This window comes from Moesziomyces antarcticus (assembly GCF_000747765.1).
Source record: "Moesziomyces antarcticus DNA, scaffold: scaffold_v10027, strain JCM 10317, whole genome shotgun sequence".
NCBI classification, from domain to species: Eukaryota; Fungi; Basidiomycota; class Ustilaginomycetes; order Ustilaginales; family Ustilaginaceae; genus Moesziomyces; species Moesziomyces antarcticus.
In genome coordinates this window covers 12,242-37,258 of record NW_014638983.1, presented here as the reverse complement: position 1 = coordinate 37,258, position 25,017 = coordinate 12,242, and the positions used below count along the sequence as shown (strand labels likewise).

Genomic DNA, 25,017 nt, shown 5'->3' with positions numbered 1-25,017 from the left:
CATGCACTTGGTGTGTGAGATCGGGGTTCGGATGTTGTTGAGCAATCCGACGGGTTGTGAGATGCATGGATCGGAAGAAAGTACAGCGCAACTTCGAGGAACAAAAGAGAAACAGCGAGCGCGTGAAAAGGAAGTCATACAAAAGATATAAGCTGTCAAAAGGGTCGGTATAGACGGGGTCCGAAGGGTGCAGAGTGGATGCATCGGGCTTGGCATGTGCAGGGTTTTTGTGAGCCGGTTGTGAAACGTGGCTCCTGCCAATCACGGCTTGCACTGCAACTTCGCGCCAATGCGGTCGGTAAGGATCGTCGCCGAGCGCATTTGCTACGCTGCCGGGGAGATCGTCAACTGCCACGTGCATGCGATCCCAACGACGAACAGAAAAACACATCGGTCAACATCGCTGCTCACTGCCCTGGCAGCAAAGATCGCTCGGTGATGTCGAGGCTAGCAACCACGATCAAGAGTCTGTACCTATGATCTTTGGGACCTCTGCGTGTATGAGTGGCGTTGCTTTGCCAGACACCGGCAAATGCTGTTGTCCACCCTTGCAGACCGGCTCGACGCCACCACCAGCCAAGGTCGGGATGGAGAAATTTGACCGAGCTGCCAACACTCAGCTCCAAACACGCAGCGGCGAATTTTTGGTGCTCGAGCACAGCCAGATTGGGATTCCAGTTGGAGCGGCTTTCACGTTCAGAAGTGCTGCCTCCCCCCGCGCATGCGCATGCACGCGTGCGTTGCCATCCCGTCGATTTCGCAAAGCCGCCGAGCTGGAATTTTCGTTGGCTCCCACGCTGCAACGCTCTGTGCCTGCTCGTCGCTCTCTGCTGCATGGCCGACGTGAAAAGCTCAAAGATTCGCCGTGGTTCCCAAGCCTCCCGATGCAGCGCCGTTGCCGAGGGGAAGCGAAGCGCAGCCAAACGATTTGCGAGCTTTATTTTTTCGCAGGCGACCCACGGCAAAGCTGAGGCCGAGAAATGAAAAAAGGTGGGAAATTCTTCGTCATTTTTTCCCTCCAGACGCGTTTGCAAGGGTCTGTGGCGAAAAACGTAGCCGCCTGGCAAGGCCTAGCACGCAAGCCCGATGGCCATGTCCGTGCATAGGCAGTGCATCGCAGTGCAGCGCAATTGCAGCGCAGGTGCATCTGCCAACCCTTCGCGCCTGCAGCAGATGGCGCTTCCTTGACATGGGCACAAGTGCCCCCTCGGCTCTGTCCCAAAGTTCGCCCTGACGCTTTCAAAGGATTTCGAGCACCGCTTCGCTCAAACCCTTCTGGCCACTTTCAACGGGTCCGTCCGAATCCTCAGGCACCTCGGCGGAACTTGCCACCGTCGGCATTGGTGTCCAGGAACTTTTCGGATGCTCCGCTGTGCGCGTGATTGTTGCAGTTCGAATGGATGATGAGGAGAAGAACGAGCCGAGTGCATCTGAAAGCGCAGCGTGGCTGGCAATGCGGAGATGCCTATCGAGGCGCGTGTTGAAAGCGGTTGGGCGCTCAGTCTCCTCACTCGGGTGGCTTCCGACAACAGACACTCGCTTCGGTGGGATTCTGGCACTGCACCCGTCGGGCTCGAAAAATTAGAGTCGCCTCACCGCCACCGCCAGCCCAACCCTTATCGCGCTTGGCAGTGTCAGCATCAGCACCAGGCTTCAGCCACACCCGACAGCCACCGCCCCTTGCTGCTGCCCGAAGCTGCTCAACAGCTCAGCAGCTCAGCCGTGGCTGCCGTCAGTCCGAGCTGGCTTTCTTCTCGTCGCCCACTCTTGGCCACTTTCAGCGAGCCACACGACGGTACAGCTCAGCATCGACAGATCCCTTATCAAGACCCCATCTCCGCCCCTGATCCTCCCGACCCGCCCTTAGGTCTTCATCACCCGTATCCTCTTCCTCTTTCTTCCCCACCGTCACCGTGGCCCACCCATCCTCATCACACTTCGACATGTCCGCCGCTACCGCACCCGCGCCCAACGGCATCACCTCGTCGCCTAGCAAGGCCGCCTTCGACCACAGCGCCGCGCTCAAGAAGATCGCCTCGGTGCCGCTCGTCTCGGACTCGCTCAGCTTTGCCCAGTCCACCATCCAGGCGCACCCGCTCCTCGCCACCACCTACGGTTACGGCGAGAACCTCGTCAACTCGTCGCTCAAGGCCGCCCAGCCCATCACCAACCGCATCCACCCGCAGCTCGCCTACGTCGACTCGCTCGCCGTCAAGTCGCTCGACTTTGCCGAGAGCAAGTGGGCCGCCCCCTTCCACACCAACACCCAGGAGCTCTTGGACGCCGCCAAGGTGCCCGCCGACCACGCCCGCGGCTACGTCCAGGCGTACACCGCTGCGCTCCACAAGGCGTACGGCGAGCGCGTCTACACGCCCGCCAAGTCGGCGTACGAGTCGCACATTGTGCCCGCCTACGACTCGGCCCACACCAAGTTTGACGAGATCAAGAGCCAGAACGCCTACCTCCAGCGCGCCACCGACATTGTCAAGGACCTCCAGGCCAACCTCGCCAAGACGCTCGAGTCGGTCTCGTCGCGCAGCAAGCACGAGGGCGACCAGGCCACCCAGAAGGCCCAGGGCATCTCGAACGCCATCTTTGCCGAGCTCGAGCGCGTGCGCCACTTTGCACAGAGCCTGCCCGCCGAGAGCCGCAAGCGCGTCGGCCCCGTCATGGACACCTTTACCGAGACGTACGAGCGTCTGAGCAAGGAGGCGCGCAACCCGGACGTGCCCGCCTCGACCCGCTTCCTCAACGTCGTCAAGTTTGTTCGCGAGCAGTCGCTCCCTGCGCTCCAGAAGGCCATTATCAACCCGTCCTCGTCGACGGCGCAGAAGGCCGAGTCGGTCATCGACTCGGCGGTTGACGCCGCCAAGTAAGCGAGTCTGGCTTGCTCTCCTATGCACACCATAGAGCGGCCCGCATGGTCATTCCGACGCGGTCGCCTCCCTCTCCCTTCTTTCCCCCTGAATGTTCTTCCCCTTCCCCCTCCAGTCTCGTTCCCACCGGCTCTGCTCCTCATAGCAGTGCCACGCTGTACTCGTTCCCAGTCTTGCCTGACAATTCTCAGAATACCCAATGATTTTTTCTTCTCATCTGCCGCGCGCGACGAGTGCTGAGTCCGTTTTGCGAATGATGGAATTGTTCCGTGGTGGTGCAGGGTCATGAAGTTGGTGGGGCGATGCGGGATACGCGCAGGGGCATTTGCGGGCCGTAGTCCTCCTGGCCTACGACGCGCGAGCGGATGACGGCGGTTTGTTTGGCCTCGACCTGCCAGCCGTCGACCTGGTCGAAGTGGAATCGGCCGACGAGGTGGCAAAGCATGGCCTTGAACTCGGCGAGTGCGAAGCGGTTACCGATGCATCCGCGCGGTCCGGAGATGAACGTCATGAGATGCATGGGTAGACCGTTGTGTTTGGCCTCGTCACGCAGGTTGATCCATCGCTCGGGGACAAAGTCGGCCGCATCGGGACCCCAGATGTCGGTATCCACATTGATCGCCTGGATGGGGATAAAGATGTCCCGACCCTTGGGGATGTGAATCGAAGTTAGGGTTGCTTTCCCATCGCGGGTGGGGTAGGGACGAGAGAGTGGAATGTCGCAATCGGCTTTGGATACGCGAACCGTGCTAGGGACTGCTGATTTGACCCGGAATGACTCCTTGCAAACGGCATCGAGATAATCCATGCCCATCAACTCGTCGTACCCGATCTCGTGGTCCATGTCGCGACCAAAGTGCTCGTGGATCTCGTCGCGCAACTTTTGCTGCAGCTCGGGCTTTCCCGCAAGCAGCCAGAGTGTCCAAGCGGTTTGGTTGGACGTCGTCTCGTGTCCGGCAATCAGCAGCGTAGTAATTTGACCGATCAACTCCTTGTCATCCAGCTTTTCTTTGGTGTTGACGTCAGCGGCCATGTTGGCGCGCATCATGAGATGCAGCAGATCCATGCCCGGAGCCACACCCACACCATCGGCGGCCTTTTCGTCGAAATCCGCCTTGGTCAATCCGCTGGTGGCCGTGCCGCGCGCAGCGAGTTCGGCAGCCATCTCGCCTCGGATCTGACGTTTCTTGCGCTCGACGATCTGCATAGATACGTCCTCGAGCTTGGCGTAGGCGTCTTGGGTCATGCGCTTGCGCTCGTTCGGAATGCGTTCGATCCATCGCAGCAAGCGATAGCGCGATAGATACAGCTGCAGGAATCGCGTCAGATTCACACTGAGCGTCAGCTTGAAGAGCGTATTGAACGCGTTGCCCAACACGTCGCCTGCACGCTCCTCGACCACGGATGGATCCACATCGATCTTGAGACTGTCAAAGTGGTAGCCGAAACCAGCATCGCCAATGATATCCAGCGCCGCTCGCGTGGTCCACCACGAGACGTCCAGCACGGGTGCACCGGGCCTGCTCACCTCGAGCGACTTGGGTGGTTGCGCAACAAACGGCGAGTTGATCCCGTCTGCACCCTCCCCCTTCTTGCCCGGAGTGGCGGCGGCGGAGCGGTCGATCATGTCGCCGATCTTATCGGCCAGATCGCGCGAATAGCGCATAAAGATGGGATTGAGCTCGCGGATGGCGCCGACACTAAACGCGGGCTGGATGATCTTTCGCTGGCGCTTGTGGATGTCGCCCTCGACGACGAGGACGCCCTCGCCGAGAAAGTTGCGCAGCACCAGCCGCGTGATGTACGGCTTTTCAAAGTTGTACGAGTTGGCCGCGCTGAAGATGTGCAGCATGGCGCGCGGGTCGGCGATGAACACGAGTGGCGAGTAGAAGATGCCGCGGTACGTGTAGACTTTGGTCTTGAGCCGGCGTGCGAACTCGAGATGCCCCTCGGACGGAGGATGACGCCGGATAAAGCCCAGGTTGCCGGTGACAAAGCGCCACCGATCCGTCTTGCCGGGTGTGGGGAAGTGCGAGTACGGATCGATGCGAAGCACGTCCAGCTTGAGGTAGCGGTAGAACGCCGTGCCGAACATCAAGGCGGCCACCGCCAACGCAAGCGTCAGTGGAATCAGGACGGCGAGTGCTAGTGATGACCAGACGGGTCGGTGCCGGATCAACGAGAGAGCGCGTTCGAGCTGCGCCCATAGCGGGCTCAGCATCTCGGACGACAGTCGAGCTTTCATGTTGCTGTGTCGGGGACGGGTCCAGCTCTCCAGGAGCGAGGTTTGAGCCGCTTTATACAGATCCGACGGTGCGCAGTAGAGGACCGAGCAACGGTAAGCGCAGCACTGCAAGGCAGGATGAAGAGCGGGAAGAAGGAGGGAATGCTGACGCGGCCTTGGTTGAAAGGACCCTTGGCGGCGACCAAAGCTGTTACTCGAGCCAACGACAGATCTGGGGAAGGCCGCGCGTTGGTGTGGAGTGGTGGTAACGTCGAGCAAGCACGGCTACCCCACACCGATAGCGGCGCCCTGACTTTCCTCCGAAACCTCCGTACAAGCCAACGGCGATTTGTAATATGCGCCCTTTCGGTACGTCGGCCTTCTTCCCGAGCAAACACATGCTGTCATGGACGCCTCTATACGATCTCTTCGCTGGTATCCACAACTACAACAAGTCAGGCATGAGCTGATGACCCAAGGCAGTGGATACGCTGGACTGCGGTGGTGGGGCACGGAAACGTCATTCGCCGCGGGGTCGCCACCAAATATTTCCAACTTTTGAAATTGTGAGACCGAACCTTGCTGTTCCTCGCCCCAAAAAATTCCTCCACCCGGCGAACGAGGTTTTTTCGACCGAAAGCCGAGTTCTGCTGCTCAGCATCGGACCCTGACTGGATCCTTCCTTCCTGCGGTGCCTCTTGGCTCCCATCCACCACGCTTCTCACCGAGCTTTCGCGCGTCTTTCCGAGCGAGTGCCATCACTCTGGCACCCATAAAGAGCGGAGATGCCGTCGCAGCTCGAGGAAGAGGTGGCTCAGCGCCTCGCCACGTCGTTGAGCCTGCCCAACGCCAACGAGCTCATGGCGCAGCGGGTCATTGCTCTGTCCAGATCCCTGCCTACAGACAAGGCGTTCGTCAATGCTGCACGCGCCTTTGGTCGATTTGACGAGGCCTTTCTCGTGGGGCTCCGAAGCTTCATCGCATCACACGCGGACCAGAGCAGCGGCGCCTCCAACAATGGCGCTGGCTCGGACGCATCAGCATCTTCCACACACACACGGCAACCCGAGAGGGCTGGTCTGGCCACCTTGGGCGGCGAAAAGCATGTATTTCGCTCCAACAAGCCGAAGAGCTCCCTTTCGGCCCTTTCGGGCACAGCAGCAAAGCGCGCAGACACCCGAGATGCGCCATCCTCCCATCCATCCGACGCCAACCACTCTGCGAAACGTCCACGCATCTCCAGCACGCAGCTCAGCCATCTCGATGAGGAGCCAGAAACGCCTGCACCAAAAGCAGCGTCATCGGATCCAGTCTTCAAAGCACCTGCAAGGCCCGCCTCCCACGCTCAGGCGCAAGCCCGACCTCGTGGCAGTGAAACGCCCAGCCATCCAGGTGGTCTCACCGAGACCGCTGCACGCCGACTCGAAGAGCATCGTCGAAAGCGCGCCATGGCTGCAGAATCATCGGCAAAAGCGAAGCAGGCGGCGTCGAGCTCCACTTCATCCTCTAGTGCAGCATCCGCGTCCTCTGCCTCCCGACCCGCCGATGCAAGGTCCGACCCACGTCAAGCTTACGGACGCAACCAAGACTCTGAACGATATCGTCGCGAAAGCGAACGCGACCACCGTAACGGCCGAACACAGCAGCCAGACACGGGTTCCTCAAATCGCTTCGACCGTCGCACGTGGGACTCGACGCCGCGAAATTTGCCAAACAGAGACGATGCCCGCGACCGATGGTCGCCACGAACGTCCGACACGCCAGGCTCATCGCGTCGATCCGACGGCAGTCTCGCTTCGACACGGTCTGCCGGCTCGCGTCGCTGGGACGAGACACCGTCCCGGAACGCACGCTCGCCCTTGCCGTCAAACCTTGACGACAACGCCGAAAGGGAAAGCACGGACTGGGACCAGGACGACCGCCAGCTGGATCGCGAGTGGTACGACATGGAAGAGGGCGGCGTAGCAGCAGACGAAGAGCACAATCCCTTCGCCCAGTACGAAGATATGACGGGACAAGTCGCAGCACCACTCGCTGCCAAGAAGGACAAGGTGACTGCGCGTCAGGCACAGTACAACGCCGACTCGGACGCCTGGGAACGCAACCGCCTCCAGACCAGTGGCGTCGGCCCGCGATCCGCCATCGACCTCGACAACATGGACGACGACGCCGAGAGCCGCGTGCACCTGCTCGTCCACGATCTCAAGCCCCCCTTTTTGGACGGCAAGACCGTCTTCACCAGGCAGCTCGAGCCCATCAATCCAGTCAAAGATGGCCTGTCCGACATGGCCGTCTTTGCGCGCAAGGGCAGCCGTCTGGTGCGCGAGACACGCGAAAAGGCAGAGCGCGCCAAGGCAGCTGGCAAAGTCGCCGCCATGGGCGGCACCACCCTCGGCAACATCCTCGGCGTCAAAGCGGACGACGACCAGGATGACCCTGCTCCGAACCAGACTGCCCCAACCAACGGTGCTCAAAGTGACAAGGCGGCAACAGCCGAAACGACGGACGAGAACGAGGGCCGGGGCGACTCGCAGTTTGCCAAGCACCTCAAATCTTCCACGGGTGGCTCCGAGTTCAGCCGTACCAAGACGCTCAAAGAGCAACGCCAGTTCCTGCCTGCGTTTGCATGTCGCGACGATCTCATGCGCATCATCCGCGAGAATCAGGTGATTGTCGTAGTGGGCGAGACCGGCTCGGGCAAGACGACGCAGCTGGCGCAGTTCCTTCACGAAGACGGCTACACGCAGTACGGCATGATCGGATGCACGCAGCCGCGGCGTGTGGCAGCGATGAGCGTGGCCAAGCGTGTGAGCGAAGAGATGGAGTGCAAGCTCGGCGGCACCGTCGGCTACTCGATCCGCTTCGAGGACTGCACGAGCAGCGAAACCAAGATCAAGTACATGACCGACGGCGTGCTGCTGCGCGAGAGCCTCAACGAAGGCGATCTGGATCGGTACAGCGCCATCATCCTAGACGAGGCGCACGAGCGCTCGCTCAGCACCGACGTGCTCATGGGTCTCCTGCGCAAGATCCTTCAGCGTCGACGAGACCTCAAGCTCATCGTCACCTCGGCCACCATGAATGCCGACAAGTTTGCCGCGTTCTATGGTGGTGCACAGACCTTTACGATTCCAGGACGAACGTTCCCCGTGGATGTGCTGTTTAGCAAGACGCCGTGCGAGGACTACGTGGACAGCGCGGTCAAGCAAGCATTGTCGATCCACCTCTCGCATCCCAAGGGCGATATCCTGGTGTTCATGACGGGGCAGGAGGATATCGAGGTGACGTGCCAGGTGATCCAGGAGCGGCTCGAGCAGATTGACGATGCGCCGCCTCTGCTGGTGCTGCCGATCTACTCGCAGATGCCCGCCGACCTGCAGGCCAAGATCTTTGATGCGGCCGAGAACGGCGAGCGCAAGTGCATCGTTGCCACCAACATTGCCGAGACCTCGCTCACCGTCGATGGCATCATGTACGTCGTCGATGCCGGCTACTACAAGCTCAAGGTGTACAATCCCAAGGTGGGCATGGACTCGCTGCAGATCACGCCGATCTCGCAGGCGAATGCCAACCAGCGCTCCGGACGAGCGGGTCGCACGGGAAGCGGCACGGCGTATCGACTGTATACCGAGATGGCGTTCCGCAACGAGCTGTTTGCCAACACGATCCCCGAGATCCAGCGCACCAACCTGGCCAATACGGTGCTGATGCTCAAGGCGCTCGGCGTGAGCAATCTGCTCGAGTTTGACTTTATGGATCCGCCGCCACAGGAGACCATGCTGACGAGCATGTACCAGCTGTGGGTGCTGGGTGCGCTCAACAATGTGGGCGAGCTGACGCCTCTGGGTCGCAAGATGGGCGAGTTCCCCATGGAGCCTTCGCTGTCCAAGATGCTCATCACGAGTGTCGAGTACGGATGCTCGGTGGAGATGCTTACGATTGTCAGCATGCTGTCGGTGCCGTCGGGATTCTACCGACCCAAGGAGCGACAGGAGGAGAGCGATGCTGCGCGCGAGCGCTTCTTTGTGGCCGAGAGTGACCACCTGACGCTGCTGCATGTGTACAACCAGTGGCGCAACAACGGCTATCGCGATTCGTGGTGCAATCGTCACTTTCTGCATCCCAAGACGCTGCGCAAGGCACGCGAGGTGCGCGCACAGCTCGAGGACATCATCAAGTCGCAAAAGCTGCGCCTCGTGTCGTGCGATACCGACTGGGACGGCATCCGCAAATGCATCGCCGCCGGCTATTTCCACCAAGCTGCGCGATCGGCAGGCATTGGAGAGTATGCAAACTGCCGCACGGGCATCAAGATGCATCTGCATCCAACATCGGCTTTGTACGGACTCGGATATTCGCCCGAGTATGTCGTGTACCACCAGGTGGTACTTACGTCCAAGGAGATGATGAATACCGTCACTCAGGTGGATCCACACTGGCTAGCCGAGCTCGGCGGTGCTTTCTACTCGATCAAGGAGCGCAATGCTACCACGGGCGCTGCAAGGGCCAAGCGCACCGGCGACCTCGACAGGCTCGCAAGCATCGAGGAGCAGATGCAGAAGGACCGCTCGCAGCAGCTCGAGCACGAAAAGCAGCAGCGTGACCGCAGCCAGCTCAGCCGGGCAGCTCAAACTCCCGCTATCGCCACCCCTGGCGCCACGCCCATGCGATCCCGCGGCAGGCGTTTCTAGCGCGCCGGCATGGCTTTCATCCTGCTGGATGTATGGAACAGAATCGCGTCTTCCTTTATGCCTCATCGAGATATCGGCTGAAACATTGACGCTTGAGTGTGCATTGCGACTGATGATGCGATACGCAAAAGAAGAGATGCTGTCTATCGGACGACCTGGCTGGACTTGACCTCCTTGCCGGTCTTCTTGATCTTCTCGAGCACGGTGTCGAAAGGAGCCGAGCCGCGCACGACGACCGACTGCGACTCGAGCGAGACGTCGTACGAGTCCACGCCTTGCATCCATGCAAAGAGGAGAAGAGTGTGTGAGCGGTGTCTCGAGACGATGAGGGCGGTGTGGAGTGGAAGGGGCTTACCTTGGAGTTTGGAGAGAACGCGCTCGACGGCACCGGAGCAGCCGGAACACGTCATGACGACCTCGAACTTGTACTCGTGCTACCGCGACCCGGGATCGAGCTAGATTAGCATTAGGGCGATTGGTGTGCTTGATGGAGAATGCAGTACGTACCTCGCTCATCGTGTTGTTGGTCTGAGTAGGAGATGGTGGTAGAGCGACAAGTGCGGGTGGGTGCTGAATCCAGGGTCCATACCCGCACTCGCGGACCGAGGTTCGGAAGTTAACCTCCACACGGCTCTCCACGCACGCAATGCGCCTCGGAGCCTTTTTTACGTCCGGTCGGGCGGGAAGCCTCCACGTCCCATCCGGAGCATTCAGCCGCCCGGCTTTGGCGAGACTGTGAGTGCCATGTCATTCGCACTCATCCACCGCCAGCTCAGAGCTTGCCAACAAGCCCTGCCTCTTCATTGTCAAGACGTCGCTATAATACAGTCTGTATGAGTAGTGTGATTAGCAGGACGCCGCGCGCAGGTTCCGGAGTTGGCATTAAGCCCCCCTCCCGACCCCTGGTAGCAAGCTCGACACGTTCCAAGACTACAAGGAGCAGCTGGCTCCCAACCACTTCAGCGCTGCCGGACCTGAGCAGCAGCATGCCTCGTGACAAGCTGGCGAGCGCCTCTGAGTTGTCGGACCCCTCAGAATCATTGGGTGGGGAGGGAAATCTCTGGCGCTTCCTGCAGGCATGCTGGCTGTACGGATATCCCAATTGTGCCCTCGACGACATCTTCCAGCGTGCCCTCACGATAAACAGGACGTCTGCCAAGACCAAGGGCAACTACTGCCCTGTCGAGACGTCCATACATACAAAGGGCAGTGTTTGTCAAGGCAGATCTGACGCATGTGATGCTCACTTTTGAGCTCGGCTTCAAAACCATGCTGGCCCTCGAGCTGCACCGGTCTGGGCACCGGTGCCTCTCGAGGAACCAAAAGTCAGCTGTGCGCTCACAGCAACGCATTCATAATATACTCAAGAGCACCGGTCATCAAGAAGTGGCAAGCCACCACCTCAACCTGGCTCGCCAGCAACAAGCAAGCCAATGCCACAATGCAATCCCAGTGGAAAGACCTGCAAAAGCGCTGTTACGGCAACACTGCCCTGCTCAACGAACCAGGACAAGCCTCAGACCGAGGACGGCATCTGGCTTCCGCTGTACGCCGATGGCATGGCAGGAGACGAGGCGAGCCTCCTCCAGACCAGCATCAGCTACGGCTGCAAGTTGCACAAGCGACGCACCGAGCTGCAGGTAGCTAGGGATGCGGAAGAAGCTCGGTAAGTTACCCCTTGACAGTCCCATTCTGCGATGCACAGCGACCAGAAGCTCCTCAGAACGGTGTCGCGCTGGCCGCTTGTCCGATCACAGAATGGCACTGCGCTCGCTTCTTGCCCTTGCCCACAGACACTGACGACGCCTCCTCCTCTTTCTTTTCTTTTCCATCTGCACTGCAGTCAGGCTGCCTTGACCGCCGAGGCCAAGAGACGTCTCGCCGCCAAACAATCCAAGCAAAAGGGCAAGGCAGCGTCGTTTTCAGCAACGCGGGCGAAGAGATCCAGAGCTCCGCCTCAGCCAGAGGACATGGACGAGGAGCAGGACGAGCTCGAGTCCGATAGCAAGGAGGAGGAGGTCGTGCAAGCCGAGACCAATGCCGAGGAGGCTTTACGCTTGGTCGGACGTCAGGTCAAGCCCGATACTTGGCGCACCAAGGCAGAGGGAAAGACCTGGAAGCACGTCGCCGATAACCCTTCGCTGGTCAAGCATCTGTCCGCCATCAAGGACGTGCCCAAGGATGTCTCGTTCACCAACATTGTGGCGGTCAAGGTCGACCTTGAAGACACCTCTGGCTCGATCGCTGTGGACCAGGAAGCCGGCCAGGTGGAGCACGACATCCGGGGCATCGACGGCGACCTCACCTCGGACGAGTGCCTGCGAGCCTTCACCTATCTCTTCCGCACCTATCCGATGCGGCTGCAATCAGGGCCGCTGACTCGTTCGCCATCCCAAGCAAGGCGGCCCTGGCTCAATACGAGCCATTCGACCTCACCAAGCTTGGCTACCGTACTCACCCTTTGGACGCCAAGCTAGACAAGGCTCTCCGTCAGCGGCTGACGCTGTCCGAGACGCAGCTTCAGTCAGGCCTATGGTTCTTTCGGAAGGTGGCCTTCGACATCCGCAAGACGTCCGCGCTGCGCCAGCAGATGGAAGCTCTCTCGGACGAGGAGCTGTTCGACCGAAGAGACTGGTCAACCGGAGGCAGTAAGTATCGGAAGAGGCGAGGCCAGCTCATGCCTTGACTTGGACAGTCGAGCCATAACCGTTCTTGCTGGGTTCATGCCTCGACAGAACCGTTCTGCGCGTATGCTCCTGCATCGGTACCGTTCTGCAGCGCATCTCGACACGCAGGAGCACTGTCGTTTGTACAAAGCGCTGACCCCTGTTCTCTCTCTGTCTCTTTTGATGCGCACAGTTGTGGCCGATCCACCCGGGCTTGGCAAGACGGTGATTGCGATCCTCTTCGCACTCATCTACCGCAAGCTCAAGGTCTCCAACAAGCCGTGCCTCTTCATCGTCAAAACCTCGGTCAGCCAGCAGTTTGGCAAGGAGGTCTTCCGTTTCGTGGACGTCACGCTCGGCGACGTGTCGGACGGCGAGCTGCATTTGCTCAGCCTCACCAAATCCAACGACAAAGGGAAGCGCGTGCCTCGGGAATTCAAGGACAACGACCGTACCATGTGGAATGCGGACCTCTTGGTCGTGGTGTCCAACAAGAACACGGCCCCAAAGGCCAAGAAGGATCCTCGCTTGCCCTTCCACACGTCGTGGAAGTATGGTCTTGTCTGCTACAATGAGGTGCACGACCTCCCTCAGACCACGGCAGGCACCTTCTCGATGGAGTACAACGTGCAACGCGAGTTCACCGTTGGCTTCTCGGGCACGCCCATCCGCAACGTGGAGCACTTCCTCTTTGTGATGGCGTTCTGCGGACACCCTGCTGCCAAGATCGGTACGGCGGAAAAGGCTCGAAGCCTTGGCCGAGCGATCAGCAACAGCATGACGCTTGATGAGGCCGACAGGGAGAACGTGGGACGAGTCTTCCGAGACAACATCCTGCAGTGGACGACGCAGAGAGACGTCTCTCTGATTGGTCGAGGTGGCGACCTTACGGCACTCGAGACGCTGGTCTCCCGTCTCTACGGCGAGCGCATGCCCCAGGAGCAGCATCTGGCTTCCGCGGTACGCAGATGGCATGGCAGGGTCCGTGCAGGCTCGCGGACTCTTCTGCTTCCTTTGAGCTTGGGTCGCCGACAATGCCCCTCGTCTCCTGCAGCACGACACGGGTCTCCAGCCTTTCTCGTCCACCACTCCTCCAGCAGCAGAAGGCATGGCGACGCAGCAGCTGCGTGATCGACGACCCTGCACACCGGTGCCACCGTCGCCAACGATCTCGGCGCATTCGAGCCCACAGCCCCTGCCCCTCGAGCCATCGACCCTCGAGCCAATGATCATCGACCTGACTCGCAGCCCTAGCCCTCCTGCCGCTGGGACGGAACAATTGATTGGATGGAGTCCCGAAGCTGATGAGAGTAGAATATGTGCTCAGTCTCCGTTCTTGGCCAATGCAAGAGTGGAGCTCGAGCGACCGTTCTTTGACTATGTCTGGCCAGGAATTCTGACGTTGGGTCGTGCTGGCCAAACACCTTCAAGAAGCGTGGCAGCGTCATCTCGTCTTTGCCGATGAGCGGGATGCTGGCGATGTAGTAGACCGTGTCTCGGCTGCAAGCAGCTCCTCAATCATGTGGTGCATCTTTGGCGCCGTCTTAAACACCTTGCCCAGCATGTCCTCTTTGAGAGCGGCTGTTTGGCCCGATGTGATTGCCAATGGGCTTGCGGTGGCTGGCTTTCGTCCGCACACAGCTGCAGGCGAGTGGCGGCAGCGTGAACACATCCGAAGAGCTCGCAGTGTGTGGTTGATACACAGGCTAACACAGCACCTCTGACTCAACTGCCATTCCATAACCTACGCAGGCAACAGAAACACATTATGCATGGATACCCTGGCGGTAGTTCTGCAATCTCGACCAACAGAGCGATAAGCGCAGTCGTGGGATTCGGCGAGAGCGAAGTTCACGTAGTAGAGACCCTAGCCATCATGCATGTGCGGACGGATTTGACGGCTTGCCGAACAGACATCAGGTACGAATGTTGGCATTTCACCAGAGCATTTGCGGGACAATTTTCCTCCGGACCCTCAATCTCGTAGACGGGCAATATTCGGCCCGACTGTGCTGTACTGTATGCGATCAGCAACGACCGCTGACAATATGATCCTGCAATGAAGCAACACGCCTGCATCGGGCATTGCAAGTAGCTGTATACCGAATTTGACGCCGAATGAACGCGTGTTGCCGCAGTCACGACAATGTTTGTGTGGGCTAAACAAAGACCCTATGTTGCTACAGGTGGCAGGCGAGCCCGCAATGCACCTTGATACTGCCGCATCGTAGGGAATGCCAAGCCGGATTCCTTGAATGCGGCCTGTCGTAAATCCCACCAGTGGATTGTGAGCTTATAATGAACGGCTGCTCACACTTCAGTCGCCTATTGTGAAGAGACTTCACTGATGATTTCTATTGAAGAAAAGTTACGGAAGTGTCAAAGCCATAGCAACCTATTACGGTATACACGGTACTGCCGCATTGCTGCTGACCACCAATGAAGCTGCACGTCGTGCCTAATGAAAGAGCGAGTCACACTTTACGATACCGTATCATAGCCTACGAAGTCCTCAGACGTTAGTGCGATCATGAAACAGCGCAGCACGTTAGATATGCTTGTGCCCTACATATGGGCCCTCCTTCCTAACAGGAGACATCTTTCCATCATCACATCTTTCCATCTTCTTCCTCCCTCGTACACAGACACACACTCTTTCTCTCTCTTTGCCAGCCATGATTTCCATGTCGAAGCTGACCGCGGTGCTGTTCGCCGTCCTCTTCGTGCAGGCCACTTTCGTGGCTTCTGCCCCGCTCGATGGCGCTGGCGCTCATGAAGCCCGTTTCGTACTCGCCGCCCGGGCATCGGACGACACCTCTGGTCATGATGTCTGGGCGAACATGCCTGATTCCTCCGCCACAAGTCGGCCCAATCGCGCGCTCTACCCTGGTACTGAGGTACCTTCGGACGTCATGACGCACCTGATGTCCGAGCGACATGGCGTCGAGAACCACGTGCCCATGGGCGTCGTACAGGGCCACTGGAACAACGTACTGGGCAAGTTCCACGAGATGATTATCGACCCCAACACCCCAGTCTCGAGTATGAACCACGATGGCGAAACGTACTTCCTCACTCGCTTCCGCCCCATGCGCGGATCTCCGTACCCCGAATGGTCGCAGATGGTGGTTCCCACCACTTACGTCGAGCGGGAGGCCATGTACCCGATCTTTATTGGAAAGATTGGCTCGCGCACTGCTCACGGTCAGAACGTCCAACTGCTCGCCATTCGATCGCCTGCAACCGTGGCTGAGCGTGCCAGCTTCGTCAACAGTCTCAAGAACTCGCGCAACCTGGTCCATATCACGCATCTTCTTTAGCGCGAACTGAACGGTACCTCGCGTGCCTGCGGGGATGGCACGAATCGCCATTCGGTGTTATGAAATGCTTGCTCGACGCCCGCTCTCTTCCCCCTCCCCTTCATTGTCTCTCTCACTCATTGTCGCTGGTGCCGTGCGCAACAGAGTTGACATGCTTCGGCCTCTATCATATCACCGGCAGCACTTCCTTTTGTTAGTCCTCACTCAAAACTGTCTTTCGTGCTCGCTTACCTAGTAACTGAAAACTTTCGACACCCGTATATACCGCACGATCGCGCCGTCGTGGTGAGAAAATAACAAGCTCGGCGATATCCGACCTTTGTTTGTTGCCAGCACAGCAAACGACGGGATTGCCGTGCCTTCATCATCGAAGGACGGAGACTCGGTCATAAATATACATGATGAAAGTGCGCTTCCGTCGGAAGAAGTTGTGGGCAGCCCGGGTGCTCAGGAGCTCTTCCGGAGACACCGTCGGCAAACTCGTCAAAATGGCTGGGTGGCTACACGAAATAGTCGAACGTCGTTGAAGGGTGCTACCATATGATCAGCATGCCCTGACAACCCGACGACCTGTCGTGGGAAAACAAGGCCGAGGGGCCCCTGAAAGCTACAACGTTCTCCCTCTTGACGATGGCCGAGTGAATCAACGGCCATTATCTTAGCGACAGCGGCCCTGGTGTATATATGAGCGGTCAAGAGCGCTTTGTGGATCTTTGAACCTGCTTCTTATCGACTAGATTCAAGACAAAATGGTGTCGCACAGCTGTCTGACACTCCTCGCCACTTTGGTCGCACTTTCTTGCCTCCGGGCTAGCTTGGCCATGCCAGTGCGTCCCATCCTTCCTTCGTTCCTTGACGTGCGTCATCGCGTCGCATTCTGGCACGGCGGCTCGGAGTCTGCGGAGCCGAGAGGCCAGTATCCGCTCGTTCACATGCCTTCTGACATGACCAGTGCTGGCTTGACGACCCGGCCGCCTCGCTTTTTGGAGCTCGAACACGACCACATCCTTGTCGCACTGAAGGGCGAGCGCATGCGTTTCGATCCCACGCTCGCCGCGCTTCGTGCTCATCCAATTGTCATTGGACGAGGGACGCGAGTAGAAAGGGAAGCCTTTGATCTGGTCAACTTTCCGGGCACAAAAGTCTCGCATGTGCTGAACATCCCTACCGATCAGCGTGCTTTGCAGGCATTTCAAGCCGGAGGCATGCGAACGATCCATGTGATGGCACCGGTCCCTGTCAATCAAGAGTGGTACAGCATGCTCCGCATTCCCTACACAGCGCAGACGCAACAGCATCCTCCGCTGCTCATCTATGAGCTCTCCGTCGCCAAGCGGCAGCAGCACGACTACATCAGGCTCATTGGCGCTGCGATCGTGCAGGAGCCCCAGAATCCGTTCAACTTTTTGATCAGGTGGAACTCGAGTCCGGCCGTGACGAGCGTCGCACGCATCCAAGAGTATACGCGCTCGTTTTAGACCCATTGCAATCCAGTTGAATGTTGTGAGACGTTGCTTGTGAACAGATGACTGCGATGCGTGAACGCGGGGTAACGAACATCGTCGGCTTAGGATTCAGCAATTGACATCACCGGGTACCGCCCGAGGACGGTCATTTGAGGGAATGGCCCTTTGTTTGGAGCCCGTGCGGATCTAGTGAGGCGAACGAAGCGCCCGAGCACCGAGGTATCGAGAGGCCCAAGCCCATCTCAAAATTGTGGGTCGTCAGAAGGCTCTTGGCCACCAGCATCTCTGCAGCGCTTGGAGGCCATATGCGGGAGGCCTGTGCTCGACGAGACCCACCTGCGACGTGGGCTGTGGTGGCGGTAATGAAGTGGACGCGCCTGCACCAGCCCACTGGGCCCCTGCGACTTCATATTGTTGCCATCCACACGACTCTTACAGTAGCGCCTCCTGAGAGGGTGACGGGGGCCACAAGCTCGAGGACGTGCTTGCTTCTTGACCCTCAACCTCGATCTTTCCGAATCTCTCCTCCTTTTCATATCTTCTCTCCGTTCAACTCGATTGTAGCTATGGTTGCTGCTAAGCGCACGATCAAGCTCACCTGTGCACTGGTGCTGCTGCTCTCTGTAGTTGCAGCCGTGTCGGCCCAGGGCGACAACAAGGCTGCCTCTCCAGCCGCATCGCAGGCACCTTCGGCAGGCAAGCCTGCGCAAGGAGGTCAGCTTGCATCTTCGCCCAACGGCGACGACGATGACGACGACGATGATGGGGGCAACATCTCATCGCCCGCCGGTGGGGCGGATGCCAAGACAATCTTGGCTCACTCTTCGCACATGATGGGTAGCAACGACGATGCTACCGATGGCGATGAGGATGCCAAGGACCCGCACGCTACGGCCAAGAAGCACAATGGCGGTCACAACGGCCAGTGCGTGACCGAGTGCGCGTCCAAGTCGACCCAGGACGCAGGATGCGGTACGGACCTGAGCAAGCCCGACTGCTTCTGCAAGGCTCCCTCGTTCGTCGACGGCACGTTTGCCTGCATCAATGCTACCTGTCCTCAGCAGTTCCATGGCGCCGCTGGTGTCGTCAAGAGCATTTGCAGCGTGGCGGGTGCACCGGACCTCAAGATTCCCGGCTACACTTCGCCCGACAACCTCGAGCACATGCCCACTATCAACGATGGCAACAACACCAATACTACCACCACTCCTGGTGCGGGTGCGGGCGCGGGTCCTGGGTCTGGTGCGGGGTCGACCTCGACCTTCACCATGCCCAAGTCGATGCAGACCCCAACGCAAAAGGTCCCCACCGGCCCCGCGGGCTCGGGATCGGGTACGGGCACGGCTACGACGTCCGGTGCTGGACGCATGGACATGGTCGGTGTGGTGTCGATGGCCGCTGCAGCTGTCACCATCGCCTCGGCTGCTGGCCTCCTTGTGCTCTTCTAAGCCGCTCCCAACTCTCTCGCTCATATTTTGCTTTTCTCAGTCATTTCTCTGCTTTCGCGTTCATCGACAGTCCTTCCAGTCATCCTTTCTCTCTCTCCTTTCTCATCCAAGTTTGCTCACAATTCAAGGTTCGTCTTGCACGCCATAGGACGAAAGGTGTGATGCTAGACGGTGACTTTCGATTACGAAACCAAGTTTAGAAGGCATGCGAGCCCATGATGCGGCTTGGCTTCATCTCTGCAAAGTCGCGCGTGACCTTATCAAGACCATCTGCGCTCCTCTTCTGTGCGGACTCCTGACCCTGTTGGGGTACGAGCTTCCAGAGCTTGATGCCGTGCTTTGGCACCGTGACATTCTCGATGCTTCCACTGACCGTACCGACGAGCATCTTGTCCAAGGCAACTGGTTCTGTGGGGTTCTTTGTGAAGTCGACGCCCTTCCAGAGGTCGTAGGCGGTCCAGGACTGCTGTGCGAGATCCTCGCCCTCGAGGTACTCGTCGTAGAAGACGTCGTCGAGGCTGATGGACATGTTCTTGGGCGATTCGGATACGTTGATGACTGCAACGGCATAGGTGTTGTTGGAAAGACCGATCTTCCACAGCTGCGTGTTGCCGTCCGACTCGTGCTTCTTCCACATGCGCGTGGCGGGCGAGCCCTTGGGGTCCTGCGAGATGTCAATGACGTGCTTGTTCTTGATGATCGCCCTGGTCTGGTTGGTCATCTTGGTGAGGTCGTTGCCGAGGATGAGCGGAGACTTGACCATGGCCCACATGGAAAAGTGCACCAGGCTCTCGTCGAGGCTGAGACCGCGGTTGCCCACTTCGAGCATGTCGAGGTCGTTCCATGCGCCCGGGTACGCCTTCTGGCCAAGACTAGCTGCAAAATCTAGGATCTTGGCGACACTGCAGTGGAAGCCCTGAAGATTGCACGTCGTGATGTCGGTGCATGGGCACCTGTCGTCGTCGCGGTTGAAAGAGGGGTAGATGTCACCCGAGATGCGCCACGAGTTGGCGATCTCCTGTGCGAAGAGCCAGGGCCAGTCCTCGCCCCAGTTGCACATGGAGTAAAGAATGGGGTCGCCCTCGGTCTTGTTGAGCGCCTGGGACATTGCATTGTATCGGTCGAAGGAGATCTTGGGCGTGCCCTGCTGACCTTGGTTGAAGCAGTTGTCGTACTTGAGGTACTCGAAGCCAGCGTTGGACCAGCTCTTGGCGTCGACGTCCTCATACCCGAGCGAGCCGATGTGGTGTCCGCAGGTCATGGTGCCTGCAGACGAGTAGATGCCGGCCTTGAGGCCGAGAGCCTTGATCTCGTCGACGATGGGCTTGAGGCCGTTGGGGAACTTTTCTGGATTGGCAGGAATCTCCTTGGTGTCAGGATCACGCTGGTCGGCCTGCCAGCAGTCGTCGATGATGACGTAGTTGTAACCGAGCTTGTCGAGACCCTCGCTCTTAATGGACCTAGCGGCGGAGAGGATGGTGTCTTCGCTAATGTTGCAGGCGAAGGTGTTCCATGTGTTCCAGCCCATCTGAGGGGTGAGTGCGAGGCCGTTGTTGTATGCCGAAGCGAAGCCGGCGAGTGCCAGAGGCACGAGGGCAGCAAAGGTAGTGGAGACCATGTTGCCGAGTAGGTATAGGAGGGTAGAGATGGGTGGGCGAGGAAGGAGCGAGTTTCCGACGAGCTTCTTTATACGTGTGGCGGCGGTCGATCAGCGGTCGATCAGGGTCTTTGCTGAGTGTCGGGGAGGAGCGGAGAGGGCCTTAGTGGAGTAAGCGGCGGGGTCCTGAGAGAAGGAACTGTATAGCCGCAGCTGGGCATCAACGGTTTGTTTGGCATGAGCAAGCGAGTAGCGGGCGCAAAGCTGATTGGGCGTGGGGGAGGTGGGGATGCGGCATGTGACTCTTCCGAAGCGGGGATGGCGGTGAACGCCGACCGAGTCCGCCGCGGGAGGGGGCGTATACGGCCTGTCGACGTTGGCGAGTCGACCTTGTGGAGAAGGTTGCGGGGACGGGCTTGGGGCTCCAGAGAGTGCAGCAGCGGTGTTCTTCGGGCCTGGTCGGCGGGCGCTCAGTGTGGAGGAGCCTGGCCAACATGTGCGAAGGAGCACGGCGTGCTATGGCAAGCCCACTGTGTGCGAGCCGGAAGCCGAGAGGGCCGAGGAGAGCCGGACCAACCTTGGCAAGCGAGAGCAAGACATTCCGAAATCGGCGCGAGAAGCTCTCGGTTAGGACGGAGCGGCAGGTGGTGGTCGTGGTGGCGGCAGAGGGCGAGGAGGAGGAGGATGCTGTGCGCACTGTGACGCTGTTGGACAAGCGGAGCCCAAAAGTTTTCTCGCTTCGCTACGCGGCGGAGAGATTTCGGTGCAAATTGTTTGGGCTGCAAAGCGCCGGCTGGCCATGCTCTTGCTCTTGCTCTTGCTCTTGCTCATCCCAATTGCACAGACTCGCCCTTCAACGGTGGGTACTGTGATCTGGCTCTTGCTGTTTTGGTTGCAGGGCAATCAGGAGGGAGCAGGATAAAGCGGCGGGTGCGTCCAACCAACCTTTGTGGTGGGGCGGCTCACGGTCGAAGATGCCGCGGCGCTTTTCTCGGAGGCTGTTCGGCTCGGTCCAAATTTAGCCGGCCGTCTTTGACCGAGGCATTTGCATGTTAGATATGACAACATAACAGTGTCAAATTGTCGCCCCGGTGTTGACCTGTGGAGAAGGAGCAACGAGAGGGTCCACTTTGCCCGGAGCTGCACGCGGCGCGCACGGATGCGGCTTCCACCACCATCCACCTCGACGTCCGCACCGAGCCTGGTCCCTGCTAGTCGCTCCTCGCCAAATTCTTGGCTCGCCCATAGGGCTCAGGATACCATGGAGCTGCCCCTCCCATCTCCCAGCTCGTTGCCCTCCCATCTCCCAGCTCGTTGCAATAATGGATGCCGATCTGGCGCGCGAGCTCCGCGAAGCCACGGACCAACTCCTCGACGTCGTGCGTCCACAGCCATCCGCCTTCCCCGCCTCGCCGCATCTGCAGCAGCTTCCATTACCCGCCAAGCCAAAGTCGACTTCCCTACCTCTATCAAAGCCGCCCGTCTTCTCACCAAGATCGAAGCTCGAGCTCCTCCACTCGCCCACCGATGTTCGCCCGTGGCAGTGGCCTACGCCGCCATCCACTGCGACCGACACCGATGCACCCAGGAGCCCATCGCCTTCTGCGCAGAACGGAAATCGAGATCCGATCAAGATCAAGCTCAGTGCTGATGTGCTCGACGATGCTGATGACAATCTGCCCGCACGCGGCCTGTCGAGCCGCATCGGATCGGTGATTGGTGCATCCCGCTCACACGATGCGCCGCCTGGTGCTGTACTGTCTCCGTTGGGTAGCGAGGATGAGCATCGTGCTGCCTCGCCATCCAAGCTGCGGGTGCGGACGCCGGTCAATGACATCTACATCAATCAGTACGGCGAACGCATCGTCCAGGGCAAGGTCGTGGGTCGCGTCCTTGGAGGTCGCCCACGCCCGCCGTCTCTCACCTCGCCGAACCTACACTCTACCAGCGCTCCAACCCCGGAATCCGGAGCCAGTCCAGAGCCGCGTCAACACTCTTCTCCGCCAGACGCTTCAAAGTCTCCACCAACAGCAGCGAGTGGTGCCAGCTTTACCACGTCCAGCCCGCCAGCCTTCTTCCTCGAATCGTTTCCAAACGCATTTGCCCCGCCAGCGCCATCAGCAGCAGCCGTGCCTCCAGCCAAGAACAAGCCTCGCAGAAGCTCCAAAGGCGGGCCTCCGAACATGCTCAAGGCGCCACGTGCCGTCGTGGGCGCACTCACACTCGCGCACTCGGACAACATTGACGACGCCGTTCTCGTGCGCGATGCGAGCTTTCACACGGCGTCTGAAATCGGCTCTCCAGCATCATCGTCATCCAAGCAGCTCTCGCCACCTCCGCCGCGGGGCATGGCGAGTGCAGAGGCAGAGATGGATGCGGCTTTCGGCAAAGTGCAGCTGGATGCTCCTGAGCCGGTGAGACGATCCGCAACGTCGACGCCGCTGCTGTCGCCCAACCAGGGCGCGGGCACCTCGGACACCACGCGCGGGAAGCTCGAGCTCGACTCGTTCCGACGACCCACACCGACGATCGAGCTGAGCCAGGCAAAGAGCGAGCCCGTCAAGCTGCACGCCAATCGTCGCCAGGCTAGGGCGTCGGGTGTTGTCACCCCGCCCGCTGTGGATTCTGAGGAGGCAAGCGAGGGTCTCAACTTCGAGCATATTGAGCCATCTGGTTATGCGCGCCACGGGTCGGCATCGGAACCCACGAGTCCTCTCATGTCGCCTCGGCACATGGACAATGACGACGTGGATGGAGAGGACGATGCTGCTTCGCTGGAATCGGCGCCTTCGTCACTCATCTCGCTGCCGGTCTCGACGCACACCACGTCCTCGCGCACGCCGAGTCATACGAGTCTCGAACGGCGGCGCAGTGGGGGCAGCGTGTCATCGCCATCTCGGCGCCGGTCAGCGCGGCGGAGTGAGGGCGACGAGCGGTTTGCGCGCGAGGTGCGGATCCGCGGCTGGTCCGAGGTGGGCAGTCAAGCGCGCGGGTGGGTAGTCTTCGAGATCGTCGTCACCACCACGCACGGCACGCACATTGTGGCGCACAAACGCTTCAGCAGCTTCGTCAACCTCCACCGAGCGCTGGCGCACGAATGGCCACAGCATGCAAAGTGGCTGCCCAAACTGCCGACGCGCACAACGGGGCTGCTGAGCAAGTACGATGCGCGCTACCTCGAAAAGCGACGAACGGCACTGCAGAGGTGGCTGGATGCGGTTATGCTCGATAGAGTCTGGGGCACCGCAGAGGCGTTAAGAGAGTGGGTCCTCGCCAGCGATTGACCCCTGGAACCCTGGAAAGCCAATTGGAATCCGCTTTGTCTGTGTGCTGTTTCGATATGTAAACTCGGACCAAGATCATTGAAAACGCGGGGGTTGGAATTGGCGAAGCGTCGAGGTGTAGATCGCTTTTACTCTTCGTCGGATGCTGGGGCAGCGGGAGGGTTACGAAGCAACGAGTCTTGGCGCGTCTTTCCACGCAGCTCCCATCGGTCCTACAATCGCAAACCCGCCTCATCAGTCTCTGCTATTCATCTAAGGTTCCGTCGGGGGTTGGGGAACTTACGTCGGTGTACTGTGCGGCGTAGTACGTGAGCACAGGCACGGCGAGACCCCAGAGCACAATGTTGCGCGCCTTGGATGGGGTGATGCGGAAGCGCTGGTACATGGTCGAGTGCATGTTCTGCCATCGATCCAGTGCCGGATCGGCCTTGTATGGGTCTATCGCACCATCACCAATGTCAGTCGAGCCGAATCTACAGTGCGGTATGGTGAGGAGGGTAGAGACTTACGATATCCTCCGCCAGCCATTTTCAAAGAGCGATTAGTGGGCGAGTGAGGGTGGTGTTGGTGTTGGTGTGGATGGTGTTGGAGAGAGACGATGCAGGTGAGCAACGGTGGATATCGTTGATCGCGCTCGGATCCGTTGGCGGGGCGAATTCTAACATTAGTGGATTGGAAAAATTGTCTCGCGCGAGAAAACTGCACCTCCACCTGACTCTCTCGACCTTTTGGACCCTTCATCCCCCTGCAGCTCAGCTTTACGCTTTCGGTCTTGATACCATCTATTCCCTTCGTTGGCGCAAGTATGAGTGGTCGACGTGCGCCTCCTGCTCCGCGTCCATACGCAGATGCACCACGATCGTACCGTGACGAACCGAGCTCCTCGCGCAGACGACGGAGTCCCAGTCCATCCCGCACGCGCCGCGATGAGCGCGATTGGCGACGAGACGAGCGCGATGATCGTGACTGGAGACGAGACGATCGTGACGACTACCGCGTGCGAAATCGCGACACTGATCGATACCACCACGACGACCGACCTCGCCCCCGCGACCGCGATCGCGATGATCCGCGACATGAACCACCACGTCCCCGTCCCCCCGCTTACAACGACGAGCGAGATCGTAGAGTGCGTGACCCTCCATCGACCAGCCGCAGAAGCCTGTCCCCACCATCCACACCTCAACCACTGAAACCGCCAGCTGAACCAAAGGAAAAGGAGACCGAAGGGGAAGGTGAGGCTGAAGAGGATGCGGATGCAGATGCAGATGCAATGGCGGCAATGATGGGCTTTGGCGGATTCGGCACCACCAAGGGCAAAAAAGTCGACGGCAACGCTGCCGGAGCGGCGCAGGTCAAAAAGGAACGCACGTGGAGACAGTACATGAACCGAAAGGGCGGCTTCAATCGTCCACTCGACAAGATTAAATGAAAGCACCACTAGG

The 25,017-nt window shown here is 59.3% G+C and overlaps 11 protein-coding genes across 11 annotated transcripts; 7 read left to right on the top strand and 4 right to left on the bottom strand.

Annotated features, from left to right (window-relative positions):
* Positions 1-1,461: 1,461 nt before the first annotated feature.
* Positions 1,462-2,876, top strand: PAN0_027d6176 (uncharacterized protein; the record flags this gene model as incomplete). Its single annotated transcript, XM_014798379.1, has 3 exons — positions 1,462-1,731; positions 1,782-1,795; positions 1,868-2,876. The coding sequence occupies 3 exons, from the start codon at positions 1,462-1,464 to the stop codon at positions 2,874-2,876; spliced, it is 1,293 nt and encodes a 430-aa protein (XP_014653865.1).
* A 283-nt stretch (positions 2,877-3,159) lies between these two features.
* PAN0_027c6175 (cytochrome P450) lies at positions 3,160-5,121 on the bottom strand (the record flags this gene model as incomplete). Its single annotated transcript, XM_014798378.1, has 1 exon — positions 3,160-5,121. The coding sequence occupies one exon, from the start codon at positions 5,119-5,121 to the stop codon at positions 3,160-3,162; it is 1,962 nt and encodes a 653-aa protein (XP_014653864.1).
* Positions 5,122-5,885: 764 nt separating this feature from the next.
* PAN0_027d6174 (pre-mRNA splicing factor) lies at positions 5,886-9,791 on the top strand (the record flags this gene model as incomplete). Its single annotated transcript, XM_014798377.1, has 1 exon — positions 5,886-9,791. The coding sequence occupies one exon, from the start codon at positions 5,886-5,888 to the stop codon at positions 9,789-9,791; it is 3,906 nt and encodes a 1,301-aa protein (XP_014653863.1).
* A 143-nt stretch (positions 9,792-9,934) lies between these two features.
* On the bottom strand, positions 9,935-10,307 carry PAN0_027c6173 (copper ion chaperone; the record flags this gene model as incomplete). Its single annotated transcript, XM_014798376.1, has 2 exons — positions 9,935-10,225; positions 10,299-10,307. The coding sequence occupies 2 exons, from the start codon at positions 10,305-10,307 to the stop codon at positions 9,935-9,937; spliced, it is 300 nt and encodes a 99-aa protein (XP_014653862.1).
* A 130-nt stretch (positions 10,308-10,437) lies between these two features.
* On the top strand, positions 10,438-13,922 carry PAN0_027d6172 (uncharacterized protein; the record flags this gene model as incomplete). The annotated part of the gene is made up of 7 exons (XM_014798375.1): positions 10,438-10,526; positions 10,645-11,002; positions 11,300-11,457; positions 11,635-12,105; positions 12,162-12,439; positions 12,651-13,417; positions 13,512-13,922. The coding sequence occupies 7 exons, from the start codon at positions 10,438-10,440 to the stop codon at positions 13,920-13,922; spliced, it is 2,532 nt and encodes an 843-aa protein (XP_014653861.1).
* A 1,210-nt stretch (positions 13,923-15,132) lies between these two features.
* Positions 15,133-15,777, top strand: PAN0_027d6171 (uncharacterized protein; the record flags this gene model as incomplete). Its single annotated transcript, XM_014798374.1, has 1 exon — positions 15,133-15,777. One exon carries the CDS (start codon positions 15,133-15,135, stop codon positions 15,775-15,777), a length of 645 nt encoding a protein of 214 aa, XP_014653860.1.
* Positions 15,778-16,526: 749 nt separating this feature from the next.
* On the top strand, positions 16,527-18,691 carry PAN0_027d6170 (uncharacterized protein; the record flags this gene model as incomplete). Its single annotated transcript, XM_014798373.1, has 2 exons — positions 16,527-17,236; positions 17,434-18,691. The coding sequence occupies 2 exons, from the start codon at positions 16,527-16,529 to the stop codon at positions 18,689-18,691; spliced, it is 1,968 nt and encodes a 655-aa protein (XP_014653859.1).
* A 196-nt stretch (positions 18,692-18,887) lies between these two features.
* Positions 18,888-20,309, bottom strand: PAN0_027c6169 (alpha-galactosidase; the record flags this gene model as incomplete). Its single annotated transcript, XM_014798372.1, has 1 exon — positions 18,888-20,309. One exon carries the CDS (start codon positions 20,307-20,309, stop codon positions 18,888-18,890), a length of 1,422 nt encoding a protein of 473 aa, XP_014653858.1.
* Positions 20,310-21,610: 1,301 nt separating this feature from the next.
* PAN0_027d6168 (uncharacterized protein) lies at positions 21,611-23,572 on the top strand (the record flags this gene model as incomplete). The annotated part of the gene is made up of 1 exon (XM_014798371.1): positions 21,611-23,572. The coding sequence occupies one exon, from the start codon at positions 21,611-21,613 to the stop codon at positions 23,570-23,572; it is 1,962 nt and encodes a 653-aa protein (XP_014653857.1).
* A 128-nt stretch (positions 23,573-23,700) lies between these two features.
* PAN0_027c6167 (uncharacterized protein) lies at positions 23,701-24,100 on the bottom strand (the record flags this gene model as incomplete). Its single annotated transcript, XM_014798370.1, has 3 exons — positions 23,701-23,784; positions 23,856-24,010; positions 24,082-24,100. 3 exons carry the CDS (start codon positions 24,098-24,100, stop codon positions 23,701-23,703), a joined length of 258 nt encoding a protein of 85 aa, XP_014653856.1.
* A 277-nt stretch (positions 24,101-24,377) lies between these two features.
* Positions 24,378-25,004, top strand: PAN0_027d6166 (uncharacterized protein; the record flags this gene model as incomplete). Its single annotated transcript, XM_014798369.1, has 1 exon — positions 24,378-25,004. The coding sequence occupies one exon, from the start codon at positions 24,378-24,380 to the stop codon at positions 25,002-25,004; it is 627 nt and encodes a 208-aa protein (XP_014653855.1).
* Positions 25,005-25,017: the final 13 nt, after the last annotated feature.